This window comes from Bufo bufo, chromosome 4 (assembly GCF_905171765.1).
Source record: "Bufo bufo chromosome 4, aBufBuf1.1, whole genome shotgun sequence".
Taxonomy (NCBI): domain Eukaryota; kingdom Metazoa; phylum Chordata; class Amphibia; order Anura; family Bufonidae; genus Bufo; species Bufo bufo.
This window is the reverse complement of record NC_053392.1, coordinates 29,806,963-29,827,297: the sequence shown is the minus strand read 5'-3', so window position 1 is coordinate 29,827,297 and position 20,335 is coordinate 29,806,963. Positions and strand designations below refer to the sequence as shown.

Genomic DNA, 20,335 nt, shown 5'->3' with positions numbered 1-20,335 from the left:
CCATCAACAACATCATTGTGCTTATAGCCCCTGTTGTACCTGACATCACTCAGTTATTATCTGCCATCCCAGCAGACGCTGTTTGTTTCAGTGTGATAGATCTGAAAACTGCATTCTTTTATATCCCAGTTGACAAGAAGACCAGACTACTTTTTGCTTTTTCCTTCGAGGGGCGACAACTAACCTGGGCAAGAATGCCACAGGGATATGCTGACTCACCTGTAGTGTTCAGGATCGTCCTCCAAATGACTTTAAAACCATGGCACCCCCCAAAGTTCCGTGTTGTTGCAATATGTGGATGATTTACTGTTATGCAGTATGTCAGTGGAGGCCAACATTGAGGATGGTATATCACTGTTACAATGGTTGTTTGAATGTGGACACAAAGTGTCATTAGGGAAAATGCAATGGTGTAAAAAGCAAGTTAAATACTTGGGATTTGTCCTCGCAAAGGGAGAAAGGAGGATCAGTCCAGAGAGAGTCCAGTCTGTGGCGGGCCTGGTCACCCCGCACTCCAAGAAGGAAATGCTGTCCTTCCTTGGAATGATAAACTACTGCAGACAATGGATCCCAGACTGTTCCTACTATGACAATGTCTTGAGGCAGGCAACATTGGAGGACAAACCAGATTTAATAAGATGGTCTTCAGAAATTTACAATGCTTCTGATTATCTGAAATGTTCATTAATGTCAAGTCCAGAATTGGGCCTCCCTGACTACAAACTGCTCTTCCACATGTTTGCACGACAAAACTGTAAAACCATGGCGGGCGTACTGACACAAGAACATGGAGGCAAGTTGCGCCCATGTACATTTTTCTCGAAGGTAATGTCCACCTCTGTCCAAGGGATGCCGGCATGTCTGCGTTCTCTTGCAGCCTGTGCTATGATGGTAGAGTTGGCAACTCCTTTCACAATGGGACATTACACCATTTTGCACACCACTCATGATGTTGTAGGCCTACTCAAGGGCATCCACACTCAACACATGTCTGCACAAAGGCTTTCAGGATATGAGGTAATACTACTCAGTGACCCCTCACTCAAAATCAAGTATGCTTCCCACACCTCATGTCCAGCACCAATACTGAATGCTCTCTTAGGCTTAAAGGACAGGAAGATTGCCTCGCAGACACACATGACTGTTTACAGGTCCTAGAACATGAAACCTCTCCAAGACATGATTTGTCATCCACACCCATTGAAGGAGCTCCAGAAGTTTTTGTGGACGGGTCATGCACCATACCAAATGACACCAAATACTGTACAGGCTACGCCATTGTTATGCTCCCAGATGTCATCCTAGAGGCGAAACCCATAAAATTTCAGTCTGCACAGGCAGCTGAACTCATCACCCTTACTAGGTCATGTATTCTACATGCTAACAAACCTGTCACCATCTACACTGACAGTAGGTACGCACATGGAGTAGTGTGGGACCATGGTATGATTTGGCAGAGAAGAGGATTCACGGCAGCAGATGGTAAGCGTATCTCACACTCACAGTTGGTCACAGAACTACTTGAAGCCATCAGACTACCCTCACAATTAGCAATTGTCCACTGCAAGGCACACACCAATGGCAAGGATCATGACTCACAGGGCAATGCGCTGGCAGATAAGGTGGCAATACGAGTGGCTAAATGCAATCCCACAGGTCCGTGTAACCATTGGGAGATGCCATGTTTGGCACCCCCAACCCCTGAGATGTCACAGATGCTTACTAACCTTCAAAGATACGCCACTGAACAGGAACAGCAAGACTGGTGTTATCCAGTATTGCAAAAAAATACTAAGACAGGATTAGTCTGCAAAGAGGGGAAGCCATGCATTCCCCAACACAGTGCTTCCATCTTTATAGCACATTTCCACGGAGTAGGACATAACAGCATTCACCTCTAAACTCAAGGAAATTGCTAAATTACTACAAATAGAATGGAAATTTCACATTCCATATCACCCACAGAGCTCAGGAATTGTGGAACGCATGAACAGGACAATTAAAGATAAATTGAGGAAGGCCACTGCAGGTACCTTTGAAAAATTGAAAGAGACCCTACCCATAATACTTGCAGAGATAAGGATGACACCTAATAAAAAGTTAGGGTTATCACCATTTGAGATACTCATGGGGAGGCCTTTCCCCACCCCCTGGGCCAGACGCCCAATGATAGTACAGGAAGGGGACCTTGATTTAATAAGAGAGGAATATGTCACCAAATTGATACAGGTACTTAATAAAACTGAGGAAAAAGTTGCTTGTTAGTCTCCCTCTCTTCCGCAGGAACCCACCCACCCATACAGGGTGGGGGATGAGGTGGTGATCAAAACACTGAAGAAAGGAAAATCCCAAGGTGACTTCGCAGTAACCAGAACAGCTATACTGACGAACAATCTCCGACGTGGATCCATGCCACACGAGTGAAGCTGGTAAAAGCAAGAGAGGAGGCAGAAACGGAGGCAGACAGCCTTGGCCTTGAAAAAGAATCAGAGTTACTAACGGGCGCAGACAGCCCTGACCTCCAACGAGGCCCAGAGGTACTAACGGGGGCAGACAGCCCTGACCTCCAACAAGGCCCAGAGGTACTAACGGGGGGAGACAGCCCTGACCTCCAACATGAAGATCCTCTCCCCCTGTTTTGGGAAACGGTCGAGCGCATTGATTAAGATTGCAATGGCCTCAATAACTTTATTGAGTTTACTAACCAATAGTAATAGGTGTAGTAGCATTATGTGTTGTTCCTTGTGTGAGACGAATGCTTGAAAAGGGGATCTATAATATCTCATTATATCAAACTCTCTTATCCCAGGAGGATCGAAGCCCAGAAGGGTATAAAAAATTACCTAATATCATATAGAGGAGAGAAAAAGGACAAGAAAGGAAAGAACCATGTAGTGTGACACACTAAAGGTTTTAAGAGGGGATTTGAAAGGAATCCATGTTTTTATATGTTAAAACTAATTCTGTTTTCTGCTAAGTTTCTGTTCTCTGTAACCATGAATCTTATCTCTTTGGCACTACTCCCGGACAATACCCCAAATATGGAAGTTCCGCTTTTTGCTCTATTTGCCTGTAGAATAGAACATGTTGATTTATGATAGGTTGAATAAATAACTTAGTTTGATATGCTAATAAAGGGGGTAAGACCCCCTCTATATAACCTGTGTGCACTAATAATAAACTTCAGAGCGTTCATTCAGTACATCATTGTTGTGTCTGTTATTCCCTACTGACGTCAGAACAAGACTCAACCCAAGCCCAATTATGCCACTTACTAAATGCTACCATCTCCTTTCCTACAGTGAGAACAAATTGGTTCCTTTCTACTTGATGCCTCCTCGTTGGACCTGGCTGGTTAATTTTGATGATTCATTTGGATTTCTGTTCTGGTTAAGAAGCACGACTCGTACTTATTCACAATCAAATTTCAGTAAGTAAAAAAAATGTATTATATTTGAAATTCTTATCTAATTAGGCACCAAACTGACAGCCAATATTCTGTGATTATTATCTTTTTTAATTGTAGGTGATTTACCAAGATTTGGGTCAAGAAGGTTTATGCCTTATGTGGGGAATCTTTGTTCTGGAATACTTTAACATTTTTTTCTATATTTTATATGGTAACATAAAAAAAAATTAAAACCCCTATCTCCTTCTATTTAATATTCGACTACAACACTTTCAAACCGTGAGTGGGCGGAGGCATGGAGTGGGCGGAGGCTTGCAGTGGGCGGAGGCTTGGGGTGGACGGTGGCTTGGGGTGGGGGGCCCCGATTCAAAGTTTGCCATGGGGCCCATAGAACTCTAGTTACACCACTGTAAGGGGGTTATTTACTAACAGAAATATGCCTATATTAGGTGTATTTCCAGCATAGATTGCAGACATTTGCGCATCAATGTGCGACTTTTTCCCATTTACACCAGGTCTAAAAAAGTGGGTCTGGCGTGGACAGGGAAGCCCCTTAAAAAGTATATCTTGTCTCGCAAAAAATAAGCCCTCATATGCCTATGTGAACGAAAACTAAAAAAGTTATGGCTATTGGAACGTAGAAAGGAAAAAATTTTAATAAAAAAAAAAATTCTATTTAGACCAGACTAGTGTACCTAACCTAATGTGTGCCTAACCCGATGTACCGGTCTGTGTCACCGTTGCTATAAATTATGGAAATTTGGAAAACAATTCCCAATGGGTCAGAATTGGGAAAAAAGGCAATTTTGCCACTGTTTTATGGGTTTTTAAGGTTTTTATGGAATTCTATTTGGGGTAAAACTGACCTGTTCCCTTCATTCTCCAGGTCAGTACAATTACAGTGATACCACTTTTATACTTTTCTTGTAGGTTTGTAGCTATGACACTGGCTGAAGGCATCTGTGTTGGTCCCATGTGCATGATCAAAATGAAGTTTTGCTATACAGTACAGACCAAAAGTTTGGACACACTTTCTCATTCAAAGAGTTTTCTTTATTTTTATCACTATGAAGGGATCAAAACTATGAATTAACACATGTGGAATTATATACATAACAAACAAGTGTGAAACAACTGAAAATATGTCATATTCTAGGTTCTTCAAAGTAGCCACCTTTTGCTTTGATTATTGCTTTGCACACTCAAGAGGTAGTCCCCTGAGATGGTCTTCCAACAGTCTTGAAGGAGTTCCCAGAGATGCTTAGCACTTGTTGGCCCTTTTGCCTTCACTCTGCGGTCCAGCTCACTCCAGACCATCTTGATTGGGTTCAGGTCCAGTGACTGTGGAGGCCAGGTCATCTGGCGCAGCACCCCATCACTCTCCTTCATGGTCAAATAGCCCTTACTTTCAAAGTTTTCCCAATTTTTCGGCTGACTGACCTTCATTTCTTAAAGTAATGATGGCCACTCGTTTTTCTTTACTTAGCTGCTTTTTTCTTGCCATAATACAAATTCTAACAGTCTATTCGGTAGGACTCAGCTTCAGGTGTATCCACCTGACTTCTCCTCAAAGCAACTGATGGTCCCAACCCCATTTCTAAGGCAAGAAATCCCACTTATTAAACCTGACAGGGCACACCTGTGAAGTGAGAACCATTTCAGGGGGACTACCTCTTGAAGCTCATCAAGAGAATGCCAAGAGTGTGCAAAGCAGTAATCAAAGCAAAAGGTGGCTACTTTGAAGAACCTAGAATATGACATATTTTCAGTTGTTTCACACTTGTTTGTTATGTGTATAATTCCACATGTGTTAATTCATAGTTTTGATGCCTTCAGTGTGAATCTACAATTTTCATAGTCATGAAAATAAAGAAAACTCTGAATGAGAAGGTGTGTCCAAACTTTTGGTCTGTACTGTATGTAAATGAGCCTCCAGGAGCAACGGTGATGTTACCATTACTCCTAGAGGCTCTGCTCTCTCTGCATTTGCACTTTGATTGAAATGACCAATGTCAGTGTAAATGTCATCGCACCTGACTTTTTGATCACAATTGACCACAGCACCTGAGAAGTTAAATGTTTCTGATCGGCGTTATTGCCGATCAAAGACATTAGCTCTGGGTTTCTGCTGTGAAAAAGAAAAAAAGAAAGAAAGACAAATAAGAAAATGAGACCACAGAGTGTCATACACCAATTTTGAGGCCAATTGGAGCACTTTCAATTTGGGTCAAATTTATTTATAGCAAAATAGAATCTTCTAATCAATGGTAAAAATCGACCCGAAATGGATTTCAAAAAATTCGCTCATCCATACTAATAGTATTATAATCATAAATTGTCATAGTAGTATAAGTAGTAAGGTTAGGATCATTAGTAGTACTACTAGTAGTAGAAGTTCTTATGGTATCCTGCAATATTTATTACTAACAGCAGTGATAGTATTAGAAGCAGTCGCAGAATTATAAGTATCAGTGCAGTACTAGATTAATGTGTATTCATAGATTTATTAGTAATCATAGAATTGCTAATGGTAATCCAATCATTAATGTTAGGATATCTTCACACATGTTGAGTCCGACCTATATTGCTAGAGGCAGAAATCCGAGGCTGAAGTGATCTAGAGTCTATTTACAATAGATAGTCCAGTCTGTGGTCTCAATTTATTTAGAGTTCTGGTGTGTGGTCTGTATACACTCACCTAAAGAATTATTAGGAACACCTGTTCTATTTCTCATTAATGCAATTATCTAGTCAACCAATCACATGGCAGTTGCTTCAATGCATTTAGGGGGGTGGTCCTGGTCAAGACAATCTCCTGAACTCCAAACTGAATGTCAGAATGGGAAAGAAAGGTGATTTAAGCAATTTTGAGCGTGGCATGGTTGTTGGTGCCAGACGGGCCGGTCTGAGTATCTCACAATCTGCTCAGTTACTGGGATTTTCACGCACAACCATTTCTAGGGTTTACAAAGAATGGTGTGAAAAGGGAAAAACATCCAGTATGCGGCAGTCCTGTGGGCAAAAATGCCTTGTGGATGCTAGAGGTCAGAGGAGAATGGGCCGACTGATTCAAGCTGATAGAAGAGCAACGTTGACTGAAATAACCACTCGTTACAACCGAGGTATGCAGCAAAGCATTTGTGAAGACACAACACGCACAACCTTGAGGCGGATGGGCTACAACAGCAGAAGACCCCACCGGGTACCACTCATCTCCACTACAAATAGGAAAAAGAGGCTACAATTTGCACAAGCTTACCAAAATTGGACTGTTGAAGACTGGAAAAATGTTGCCTGGTCTGATGAGTCTCGATTTCTGTTGAGACATTCAAATGGTAGAGTCCGAATTTGGCGTAAACAGAATGAGAACATGTATCCATCCTCTGATGGCTACTTCCAGCAGGATAATGCACCACGTCACAAAGCTCGAATTATTTCAAATTGGTTTCTTGAACATGACAATGAGTTCACTGTACTAAAATGGCCCCACAGTCACCAGATCTCAACCCAATAGAGCATCTTTGGGATGTGGTGGAACAGGAGCTTCGTGCCCTGGATGTGCATCCCTCAAATCTCCATCAACTGCAAGATGCTATCCTATCAACATGGGTCAACATTTCTAAAGAATGCTATCAGTACCTTGTTGAATCAATGCCACGTAGAATTAAGGCAGTTCTGAAGGCAAAAGGGGGTCTGACACCGTATTAGTATGGTGTTCCTAATAATTCTTTAGGTGAGTGTATATTTACAGGGTCTGGTCAGGGGTAGGAACTGAAGTTTAGGAACAAGGGGAGCCAGAGGCCAGACTGACCCTAATGACAGCCCCCTGCAGTCCTAGGCCAATGCCTCGCTTTGCCTCATAAGCAGTGCGCCCCTGGTCTATACTTATTTGGAGGTTTGTTCTGGTTATGAATAGCAATGGGATTGTCTCTATACTCCACAGTCAGTTGCCATGGTAACAGGACAGTCTCTATACTCCACAGGCAGTTTGCCATGGTAACAGGACAGTCTCTATACTCCGCACGCAGTTGCCATTGTAACAGGACAGTCTCTAAACTCCACAGGCAGTTGCTACTGAGTAGGGCACTACACCCACACACAGGGTACCTGTACCTTTCTTGTACCTGGTGGTTGACCCTAGAAACAGTGCCAGCACTCATTGTGCAAACACAACAGGTGTAACAGGCGGTGACCACTAGCCACAGGACAGTCTCTATGCTCCACAGGAATTTCCATGGTAACAGGACAGTCTCTGCACTTCACACACATTTGCCATGGTAACAAGACAGTTTCTGCATACCACAGACAGTTGCCATGGTAACAGGACAGTCTCTATAGTCCACAGTCAGTTTACATGGTAACTGGACGGTCTACTGCCCCCCTCGTTCCCCTGTTGTCAGTGCTGAGAGCTGCACTGAAACACACAGTCCAGTGCTGTGCCGCTCCAACACAGTGGAGAGGACTCCTGTGCGCATGCGCAGCAGTACTGAGAATGTATTTCAGTGTAGCTCTGAGAGCTGACAGCGGGTGTACGGGGGGGCAGTAGGAAGATAAAAAATAGTGATCTGCACTCTGCAGGACTACTCATGTTTTACTGTAGATAATGGTCTAAAATCGGGGTGACAGATTCCCTTTAAGACCTCTAGGCCATCAGGCCATCTGCACTATCCAGGACATTCTCCTCTACCAAGGTCAACGCTCATTCCAGTGACTCAGTCAGAGGCAGATCAGGTCCGAGATCTAGGCGTCTGCCCTTTACAGCCTCATCAGATCTCAGGGCCTCCAGGGGCTCCTCACTGGTATTTAACCGTCAGCTTTCTGCATGCAGTTTTGGAAGCCAAAATCAGGTGCGGATCATAAAATGAGAGAAAATATAAAGGACAGAAAAGACTGTAATAACCCAGACCTGCGGGTATTACTATTGTGCCCTTTAATTTCTGCATTTTATATGTTTTATATTGATTTCTATGCAATGTTATGTATGTCACATGTACAATGTCATTTTATCCAGCAGTGGGGGGTATTGCTATGTTTGGTCATGCTATTCAAAAACTGTATCACAGAGTGCACGAGGCTCTTAAAACATAACTTTTAATAGTACTGATATAAAAGGATTACATCAAAAAACAAAAAAACTTTTACATTTCTTATATCAGTATATACCCAATTTTTCTATTATCTCCTGAGGAACCCAAATATGGGGGAAACTCGTCGGTATGACGTAGGGTACAATAGGGCCCATTAGGGGTAGGACATGGACAAAGTGTACCCACCATTAGGGTGCATCTTTGCGCTGAGGAATAAGCAGGGACTTTTTAGGTAAATATCAGCATCCCTGACCGGTGGTTTCCTCCATCCTCTCTATCCGCCTAGTGTACACATTTTTTTTTATTTGGCCCAATTTTGGACTGGGATGTTTTTTTATGTAATCCTTTTATATCAGTGCTATTAAAAATTATGTTTTAAGAGCCTCATGCACTCTGTGATACATTATTTGGCAATGACTAGCTGTAACTGGGTTTAACCACCTTGTTCCACCCTATCCTGGTAGAGATGGCTGTCTGACTTCCAGCCAGGAGGGGAAAGTCTAGTGTAGTTTAGTAATCTAGTCAGAGTTAGGTGGAGAGAGGATAGGAAGGTCCTGTCCATATAGTAAGGGAGTGAGGAAGCAGCTCCTAGAGCACCCACTCCCAAGAATCATATAATTTCCCTTGTGAGGAAGTGCAAGACCTAAATAATCCCTCTCCTGCCATAGAGTGAGGAGCAGCTCATGGAGCACCCATTCCTAAGAATTATATCATTTGCCCTGTGAGGAAGTGCAGAATCCAAATGACCCCTCTCCTGCTGTAGAGAGAAAAAGTAGCTCCTAAAGCCCCCACTCTCAAGATATCCAAGGGATCCAAGATGGCAAAATGAACTGTGACATCGCTTCCAGACACTGTTGTGAAGTGAGGAACTACAGATAAAGATCAGCAACATCTAATTACAGAACTGCAGCCATCTAACCTGCCACAATACCTCCTCAAGTGCTGCCAGAGAAGAACTGCATTAAAGTCTGCTGCAACTGCATATATTTTTAAGTTCTAGTAAAAAGGACTTTGTTATGTTCAACTCTGGCCTCCTTCTTCAGTACTATAACTTTCACTGCAACAGATGCCAGAGAACGACGGCCTGAGGTAGGACACTGTGACACAACTACACTACATCTGGGCCACTACCACTCCCATCCTCCACACAAGCTCCCACAGGGACTTGCGGCAAGACTTTTGGTTTTGGCTTCTAAAATTCCATCAGGAAAACTGACCATCTGGCTGTACCCGAACTAGATGCATCTTGGCTTAGCAGCTGTAGGGGGGTGGCAGCTCTCACCTTACAAAGTAATATGACTGACAGTGTTCGGATACTTACATGTTGGAACCGGAAGCACAGCTCAGATCAAAAAGTTGTGTTCATGCTGGCTTTGAAGTGAATGGGAACTGAGCTGCATGACCAGTACACTTTGAACAGAGCTGTCCGCTTCGTGTTCCATTCACAGAGATAGTACCAGCTCCAGAGGCTGCAGCTGATTGGTGGTGGTGCGGGGTGTCAGGCCCTTACAGATCAAATATTAATGACCTATGCTGAGGAACCTGGAAAACCCCTTTAAAATCTTAAGCTTGAAATGCATAGGGAATTTAGATGACCATTTTCTGACATGTTTTCCATGGTTGGTCTGTGAAAATCGTTTCCTTGGATGCCAATGCCATAAGTTAAAATGACAAATCACCACACAATCTCTGCCAGGATCTGTGAACTGGTTTGGGCTTCCCTTTGCAAATCTGTCATTTGGCATGAACGACTTTTCAATTACAGCACCTAACGACCATAAAACTCTACCATGGCGGATAACCTTTCTACCTTAAGTTAACATCTGTCATGTTCATTCATGTCATGAAAGGCATAAAATGATCTAAATCTCTAGTGCATGGCCAGCATTAGCCAAGTTATGATGTTTTGGGTGAAGATTTTTTACCCAACGCAACGAAGACTAGTCCTACAATAGACAATCTCTTTACAGTTTGACCCTTTCTAGAAGTTTCTGTGTTTCATTTTATGGCTATGACATTCTTATGTGTGATCTTTGCAGATTCCATTCTGGCACAACATGATCCAAGATAAATAGACTTTACTCATCATGGAAAGAGGAAATTACAGCCAAGTGACCGAATTCATTCTTCTCGGATTTTCCACAGACCCCACTCTACAAGTTCTGCTCTTCCAGGTCTTCTTGATCCTATATATGATCACCGTGGCTGGGAACCTTCTGCTCATAGTGGTTGTAAGACATGATCATCGTCTACACAATTCTATGTATATCTTTCTGGCTAATCTATCCTTTCTGGACATCTGCCTCACTTCCATTACCGTTCCCAACATGCTCAGCAATTTTTTGAGAGAGAAGAAGAGTATTTCATATGCCGGTTGCTTGATTCAGGTGCATAGCTTCCTTTTCCTTGGTGAGACGGAGTGTGTTCTCCTGGCCTTCATGGCTTATGATCGATATGTTGCCATCAGCAATCCATTGCGTTACAGTGTGATTATGAAGACAGTGACTTGTGTTAGAATGATAGGGGCTTCATGGTTGACCGGAGGCATCATATCATCTGTGGACATATACTTTCTGTTACAGCTAAGATATTGTGAATTCACCACAATTGACCACTTCTTCTGTGAAGCTCCATTATTGATGAAGCTTTCCTGCATTGACCTTTCCATATTCAATGTGGTCAAGTTGGCAGGGAGTTCCATATTGCTCCTGATTCCTCTTTCCTGCATCCTTTACTCTTACAGTCACATCATCTTGGCCGTCCTGAAGATCCGGTCTCGAAGATACAAGGCTTTCTCCACGTGTATGTCCCACCTTATCATAGTCATTCTCTTCTATGGCTCGGCGATCATCATGTATATGAAGCCTGAACACTCAGGGCACTTATCGGATAAACTCTTGGCTGTGTTTTATACATTAGTCACCCCAATGTTGAACCCCATCATTTATAGCTTAAGAAATAAAGATGTTCAAGGTGCCATACAAAATTTATGGAGAACTTCTGTTATATTGAAGCCCCATGATCTATGCTCTTTATAACATCACCGGTGATCAAGATTGTCATTAAAACAGTGTTTCCCACATCTTCTTAACTATACATTTTAGCCATATTTGAGTCTTCACTTCAAATTCTGATAAATAGCTTGCAAATTCTAGATAGAAACCACTAATAGTCACAACTGGAGTGGCTTATAGAGTTACATTAGCCCACTGGCAAGCCTCTGAATGAGTACGTTTTCATATTAGTCCAGCCATTTTAAAAACCAGGAACCTCAGGGTCAACAGACTTATAGGTCCTTTAGTGATAGGACATGGATCTTCATATTCTAATACATAAGTTGCAGATTCTTCATCTAATAGTCGCTACTGGAGTAGACTGTGGAGTTATGTTAGTCCATTGGCAAGCCTCTGTATGAGTCAGCCTTTACTTTACTCCAGTGATTATTAAAATCAGGAAACTCAGGGTCAACAGCCTTATAGGTCCTTCAGGGACAAGACATGGAGGTTTGGGAAAGATGATACCAGTTTGGCTGCTATCTATAAATCCTCATGAGGAGTTCTCAGGCTTAGAAATGCTGTTCACAGTGGGGTTGGTGAGGTTTCTAATTATTGGCCTTCAGCAACTAGTCATGGCAAATAGTGTCTACAAAGAACATCTCCATCTCTTTGGAGGACCCAGCACCTCCATGCAACCCATTGATGTGAACAGCAATGTGCAATGCTTCATTTCACCTGTGGAGGCACTGCAGGGTCCTCCACAGATTACAGCCATTCTCTGGGGATTCCAATAGCAAAATATCATGATATTAGGCATTTTTGTGGAATATTCTATCATAACAGGGTTGTCTTTAGTGAATGGTAATGTCTCTTCTGAGGATTGTACAAGATTCATTCCTTTTACTTTATAATCTGTTCTTGGTGTTACCTGTCCGGCCGCCTCCTCTATGATCATATCTATGAACCTCCCACTATGGTTCCAGATATTTTGTCCTTGAATATACCTTATACACTGCTCACATCCGGGGCACCATCATCATTTGTAGCATTTACAGCTGGGATGACTCACTGGAAGAGTGACCGGTCAATACTGGTTCTACTGGGTGAAATATCTGGTTACCAGTAAGGTTGGTCGGCCACAGAACCAAAAGATCCTCTGGGCTCTGAGATAATAATGGACACCAAAGGTCCAGTAGAAGACAACCCCATTTGGAGCCTCTGGATTACTGACCACACCCTTGTGTCTGGGGTCACTTACTTACCTTTCCTCTAGGCATCCCTCGTATCTGGAAGTCCTGATGTTTTCACAAGTTCTTCCAGTGGTATTTAAGTCCAGTTTTGTCCATGTCTGTATAATGTAAAATCATCCCACCAACCCTGACAACTAAAGGAGACCAATAATTGTATCCAACAACCAGAAACCAATAAGATCATGCAACAACTCTAGGCACATCATGCCGTCTGACAACTGAAGACCATTTATATCATGTGATGACTGAAGACAAAATATTTTATCTTCCGACTTGAAACCTGTCATTTAATCTGACAACTAGAAATCTGTAAAGTGATCTGACAACTGGAGACCCATAATGTTCTCTGACAACTGAAGGCCAGTAATATTACCTGACAACTAAAGGTCAGTAAATGATTCTGTCAACCAGAGACTGTAATGTTATCTGACAACTAAGGATCAGTAATCCTATCTGACAACCAGCTATGCTATCAGACAGATATCAGTAATGCTACAGTACCTGACAACCTAAGACCAGAAATATGTTCTGACAAGTGAAAAGCAGTAATTATATCTAATAACCGGAGATCACCAATGTGGCAACTTGCAATTAAGGATATTATTTGACAACTGGAGACGCGTAATGTAATCTGACAACTAAAAATCTGTGATCTTGCGACCAGTAATATTTTTGACCACCAAAGACTATCAGTCATGTCACTTGACTACTAAAGAACAGCAATGTTATCTGACAACTCAAGGCCAGCAATGTTCTCTGACAACCAGACAGTAATAATGCTATGTGGGCTCCATGAAGCAGATGATGGGAGTTATCTATGAGATATCTGTTTGTTCTTCTATATAGAGCTTGATGTAATAATGTAATGGCCGTGTGATACACCTGCCACATGGATGGCGTCCCAATGCAAACCCTTCCCATGGTCATACTGGTTCCAGTCCAGAGATGTAGCGTAGCCCCATATTTCCAGCACCGTTTGCAGTGATGAGCCCCAGCATGCACTATTACTGTGATTCTCAGGACTATGGGGTCACATCAGGGACTGTGCTGCCCCCAGGAGATGTCTCTAACATTCTCTAGCACTTACCTACCTCACGGTCTGCACAGTAACAGGCTGGTGAGCTGCGCCCTCTGCTGGTCATGTGTGGAAATGCAGGGTGTTACTTTGAGCTCCGGTACAGCGCCCTCTGCTGGTCACATGTGGAATCTCCTTCTGTTGCATCGACCTTCCGAGGAGTGAGAAGTAAGTACCAGAAATGCCCAGAAATGATATGGAGATGATAGTAGTCACTGGTGCAGCCATACACATCAATGTGGACTGTGTGTTACTGTATCTGCTGTGTCTGTACTGTACTATTATATCCCTGCTGTACTATGAGAATACCACCTGTATTACTGTATCTGTGCAGCATCATTGTGTGTTGTGCCATTATATACCTGCTGTGACACTGCATATACCCTGGGCATTAGTGTGTGTTTTATAGTTATCTATGTGTTACTGTAACTTACTGTGAGCTGTATTATTGTATCTGACTTCTCATACTGTATTATTGCCCCTGTGCTATATAAGTGTTGTAGTATTATATTAAGTTGTATTATAGTATTTGTATTGTGTTACAGTATGTGTGGTATTATTATGTGCAGTGTTATTATATCTGAGTTGTATTGTATATGAGTTGCAGTATTGTACTTGTATCATTATATATATGTGTGTGGTATAATTTGTATCTGCATTGTATTAGTTATGTGTTGTAGATAGTATCTTTGTTGTATTATAGTTGATGATGTTCATTAGTTCTATTACTATACATGTGTCGTATTATTGTATCCTTGTATTATTGTAGCAGTGCTGTATCATTTATATGTTGTATTGTGATATCTGAGTTGTATAATTGCACTTGTGCTGTACTATTATATGTCTGCTCTATGTGAGTTCTATTACCGTTTGTTGTATTTATGGCTGATGTTGGGTGTGTGTTGTATTATACACAGTAGCAGTGTAATGCAATGTTTTACATGGGGGACAAGATGTTTCTAAGCAGAAATGTTTTCATACACAGCTGCACCATGAATGGAGGTGACAGTGCAACAAAGTGGCCAGAACCCTGGAGCTGTGGCATGCAGGATGCCGGAGGTGGATCTGGAGGTGACAGAGGATCCTGGAGAGGACAGAGGGTGATGGAGAAGAGAAGTCTAATGGGGACAGAGAGGTCTAAAGGAGGATAGAGGGTCTGAAATAAACAGAAAAGTTTGGAGGGAGGTAGAGAGATCTGGAGGAGACAGTTGTCTAGAAGGGTCAGAGAGGGACAGAGGAGTCTGTAGGAACATAGAGATCTGTAGGGGGCATAGAGGCCTGGAGGGGACTGAGGAATCTAGAGGTAACAGAGATCTGGAGGGGACAGATGGGTTTGGAGGGGACAGAGGAGTCTGAAAGGGACAGAGAGACCTAGGGGTGACAGAGATCTGGAGGGGATAGAAGTGTCTGAAGAGGACAGAGAAGTCTGAAAGGGACAGAGAGATGTAGGGGTGACAGAGATCTGGAGGGGATAGAAGAGTCTGGAGGTAACAGAGGTCTGGAGAGGTTAGAGGGTCTGGAGAGAACAGAGGTCTGGAGGGGACAGCGAGATCTGGGGTGACAGAGATCTGGAAGGGATAAAGGGGTCTGGAGGCAACAGGGACAGGGATAAAGGGAAGTCTGGATGGGACATAGAGGTGTGGAGGGGGCAGAGTAGCCTGCAAGAAACAGGGGTCTGGAGAGGACAGAGATCTGGAGGGGACAGAGAGGTCTGGACAGGATACAGGGGTCTGGAGAAGCCAGAGGATGGGGGAGCAGAGAGGTCTAGAGGAGGAAAGAGGGGTCTGAAATGGACAGAAGAGTTTGGAGAAGGGTAGAGAGATCTGGAGGAGACAGATGTCTAGAAGGGACAGAGGGGGTAGAGATCTGTAGGGGACACAGAGGCCTGGAGGGGACTGGAGACTGGATGGACATAGATTTCTTGAGGGGACAGAGGGATCTAGGGGTAACAGAGATCTGGAGAGGTCAGAGGAGTCTAGGGAGGATAGAGGATATAGAATCAGATATTAGGGCGTCAGTTATTAGAAGATGTTCCTAGTAACAAGAAGAGTTACCCCCAGGACCGGGGCACATAGAGGCACATGTAATAAAGTGAGCTGTCAGAGTTTTCAGAGGGTCTTAGAGGGGGGACTGTTAGGACAAGATGTCCTCACAACCACTGTATCCTCTGTTTTAAGATCACGTCTTTGAGGAGTCGGATAATGAGAACTCCAGAGCGAAGATGAAGGAGAGTAATGATGGTGAGTACCTCCAGGGTAAGGGAGGAGACTGTACCTGATGTATAGATGGCAGTATGGGGGATATGAAGCTGCAGATGTCACATTCCTAGGTCATTATCACCCCCAGCAATAAGGTGGTCTCTTTGACCCCCAAAATGCGGCCCTTGTTCCTACATCAGGGCACGGAAGTGGCAGATTTAGGATGAAGGAGATCATGTGTCTCATCTGCTCACCTCATGTTCATGTCATGGCAGGCTACATTTATATACAGTCCGATGATGATGATGAGCCGTGCTCTACTGGATGCTCAAGGAAGAGAAAGGTGGATGAAGAGGATCATATGTCAGGTACAAACACATCAGGGCAAATACCCATTAAAAAAAAAGTTCCATCCACTGACAGCAAACAGTGATATCAATGCCAAAAACAGTGAAATACACATTGCCATATCTCAATTCCACTCCCCTCATATTCATATTTTAATAGGCCACATTTATGTGGTGTCCGATGATGATGATGATGATGAGCCTTATTCTACTGCTGGAAGCTCAGAGAAGAGGAGGAAAGTGAATGAAGATCACACATCAGGTACATCCATATCAGGGACAATGTCCTTTTCAGTTTTTCCAGACACTGCCAGCAATCAGTGATACTAACATCCACAGTGCCCCCATAACAGTGACATCTACAGCGCTCCCATAACAGAGACATCTATAGCGCCCCCATAACAGAGACATCTATAGCGCCCCCATAACAGTGACATCCACAGTGCCCCATAACAGTGACATCCACAGCGCTCCCATAAGTGACATCCACAGCGCCCCCATAACAGTGACATCCACAGTGCCCCCATAACAGTGACATCCACAGCGTCCCCATAACAGTGACATCCACAGTGCCCCCATAACAGTGACATCCACAGCGCCCCCATAACAGTGACATCCACAGTGCCCCCATAACAGTGACATCCACAGTGCTCCCATAACAGTGACATCCACAGCGCCCCCATAACAGGGACATCCACAGCGCCCCCATAACAGTGACATCCACAGTGCCCCCATAACAGTGACATCCACAGTGCTCCCATAACAGTGACATCCACAGCGCCCCCATAACAGGGACATCCACAGTGCCCCCATAACAGTGACATCCACAGTGCCCCCATAACAGGGACATCCACAGTGCTCCCATAACAGTGACATCCACAGCGCCCCCATAACGGTGACATCCACAGTGCCCCCATAACAGTGACATCCACAGTGCCACCATAACAGTGACATCCACAGCGCCCCCATAACAGTGACATTCACAGCGCCCCCATAACAGTGACATCCACAGCGCCCCCCATAACAGTGACATCCACAGTGCCCCCATAATGGTGACATCCACAGTGCCCCCATAACGGAGACATCCACAGTGCCCACATAACAGTGACATCCACAGCGCCCCCATAACAGTGACATCCACAGCGCTCCCATAACAGTGACATCCACAGCGCCCCCCATAACAGTGACATCCACAGTGCCCCCATAATGGTGACATCCACAGTGCCCCCATAACGGAGACATCCACAGTGCCCACATAACAGTGACATCCACAGCGCCCCCATAACAGTGACATCCACAGCGCTCCCATAACAGTGACATCCACAGTGCTCCCATAACAGTGACATCCACAGTGCCCCATAACAGTGACATCCACAGTGCCCCCATAACAGTGACAACCACAGTGCCCCCATAACAGTGACAACCACAGCGCCCCCATAACAGTGACCTCCACAGCGCCCACATAACAGTGACATCCACAGTGCCCCCATAACAGTGACATCCACAGTGCCCCCATAACAGTGACATCCACAGCGTCCCCATAACAGTGACATCCACAGTGCCCCCATAACAGTGACATCCACAGCGCCCCCATAACAGTGACATCCACAGTGCCCCCATAACAGTGACATCCACAGCGCCCCCATAACAGTGACATCCACAGTGCTCCCATAACAGTGACATCCACAGTGCCCCCATAACAGTGACATCCACAGCGCCCCCATAACAGTGACATCCACAGTGCTCCCATAACAGTGACATCCACAGTGCCCCCATAACAGTGACATCCACAGCGCCCCCATAACAGTGATACCCACAGTGCTCCCATAACAGTGACATCCACAGCGCCCCCATAACAGTGACATCCACAGTGCCCCCATAACAGTGACATCCACAGTGCTCCCATATCTTCTGCTCACTTTAAGTTAATTTTGTGACAGGTTATATTTATGTGGTGTCCGATGATGATGATGAGGATGAGTCGTATTCTACTGCTGCAAGTTCAGAGAAGGAGAAGACGGCGGATGAAAAGGATTGTGTATCAGGTGGGATCACATCAGGGAGAATTTCTTATAACAATGTTTCCATTCACTGACAGCATACACCGATGTTAAATAAGTCAGACAATGGAAACACAAAGTCTGTTGGTAAGTTAGAGATGTCTGAAGACGTCAGACCATCTACTGTAGAGACAAGGGGCACATGTATTGTAATTACACTGGTGACACTGCTCCTACCACCTGTACCTGCACTTCTGGAGATGGAAAAGACAGACATGAGAGGCTTGTGCCCTGATAATGCTACAGACAGTGCCCCCCATATTAATGACATCCAGATTGTCCCCATAACAGTGCCCTCATCACAATGATAGCCACAGAGTCTGGAAGGGGCAGAAGAGTTTGGAGGGAGACAGAAGAGTTTTGAGAGGACAGAAGAACTTGGAGAAGACAGAGGAGTTTGCAGAAAACAGAGGAGTCTGGAGGAGACAGAGGGGTCTAGACTGGAAGGGTCTGGGGGGACAGATGATTATGGATGGGGCAGAGGAGTATGGAGAGGACAGAGGGGTCTGTAAGGAATAGAGGAGTCTGGAGGGACATAAGGGTCTGACGGGGACAGAATAGTGTAATGACAAAGCAGTCTGGAAGGGACAGAGGAGTTTGTAGAGGATAGAGGGGTCTGTAAAGGACAGAGGCATCTGGAGGGAAGAGAAAAGTCTGGAAAGGACAGTGTGGGCAGAGGAGTCTTAATAGTGGAATCTGAATAGGGCAGAGGGGTCTGCACAGGACATAGGAGTCTAGAGGGGTCAGAGAGGTCTGGAGGGGACAGGGAGATCTGAAGAGGACAGATGTGTCTGGAGGGGAAAGTGTGGGCAGAGGAGTCTTGAGAGGATAAAAGGGTCTGCATGGGACATAGGGGTCTTGAGGGGACAGAAAGGTCTGGAGAGGACAGAAAGGTCTAGAGAGGGCAGCGAGGTCTGGAGGAAGCAAAGAGGTCTGGATCGGGCAGAGAGGTCTGGAGGGGACAGAGAGATCTGGAGAGGATAGAACGGTCCGGAGGGGACAGAAGGGTCTGGAGGGGACATAGAGTTCTGGAGGGGGCAGAGAGGTCTGGAGGTGGAAGATAGGTTTGGATCAGGCAGAGAGGTCTGGAGGGGACAGAGAGATATGGAGAGGACAGAGCGGTCTGGAGTGGACAGAGAGGTCTAGAGAGGACACAGAGGTCTGGAGAGGACAGAGAGGTCTGGATAGGACAGAGAGGTCTGGAGGGGACAGAGAGATCTGAAGGGCGCAAAGAGGTCTGTAGTGGTCAGAGAGGTCTGGAGGGGACAGAGAGGTATGGAGAGGACAGAGTGGTCTGGAAGGGACAGAGAGATCTGGAGAGCACAGAGTGTTCTGGAGCAGGCAGAGAGGTCTGGAGGGGACAGAGAGATATGAAGAGGACAGAGCGGTCTGGAGGGGGCAGAGAGGTCTGGAGGGGCAGAGAGGTCTGGAGGGGCAGAGAGGTCTGGAGAGGATATAGAGGTCTATAGAGGACAGAGAAGTCTGGAGAGGACAGAGGTCTGGAGGGGACAGAGATGTTTGTAGGGGGCAGAGAGGTCTCGAGAGGACAGAGAGATCTGGAGGGGGCAGAGAGGTTTGGAGCAGGCAGAGAGGTCTGGAGGGGACAGAGAGATATGGAGAGTGTGCCGGCATACATACATAATTCCTCTGGGTAGCCATCTTATATGCTTCTGGCCTATGTAAAAGAACAGTGAACTCTCATCTTCCTGAAGCCTGGGTCAAGTATGATATAGATGGACACTTTTATTACCACTACTCTGTGAGGCCGGCTATAAAAGGTCATAAAGGCCATACCAGGCCCAGCTCATCCTGTCCTATAAGATAAAGATCAGCTCGCTGTCAAGCCTGGCTGGAGCGTGACGTCATTAATTTCCAGGTCTGGTTTGAGGAGAGCTAATAGCCCTTAATTAGCT

General features: G+C 44.7%; 2 protein-coding genes across 2 annotated transcripts in view; both read left to right on the top strand.

Moving 5' to 3' along the window:
* Positions 1-10,583: 10,583 nt before the first annotated feature.
* Positions 10,584-11,534, top strand: LOC120998929 (olfactory receptor 2D2-like). The gene has a single exon (XM_040429808.1). The coding sequence runs from the start codon at positions 10,584-10,586 to the stop codon at positions 11,532-11,534; it is 951 nt and encodes a 316-aa protein (XP_040285742.1).
* Positions 11,535-13,882: 2,348 nt separating this feature from the next.
* LOC120998928 (DNA (cytosine-5)-methyltransferase 3A-like) overlaps positions 13,883-20,335 on the top strand; it is a 48,374-nt gene continuing 41,921 nt past the window's right edge. Inside the window, exons 1-5 of the mRNA XM_040429807.1 lie at positions 13,883-13,985; positions 15,995-16,057; positions 16,291-16,383; positions 16,523-16,624; positions 18,303-18,407. Of these exons, the coding sequence (XP_040285741.1) occupies positions 13,883-13,985; positions 15,995-16,057; positions 16,291-16,383; positions 16,523-16,624; positions 18,303-18,407 (466 nt within the window). The remainder of the gene's footprint in view (positions 13,986-15,994; positions 16,058-16,290; positions 16,384-16,522; positions 16,625-18,302; positions 18,408-20,335) is intronic.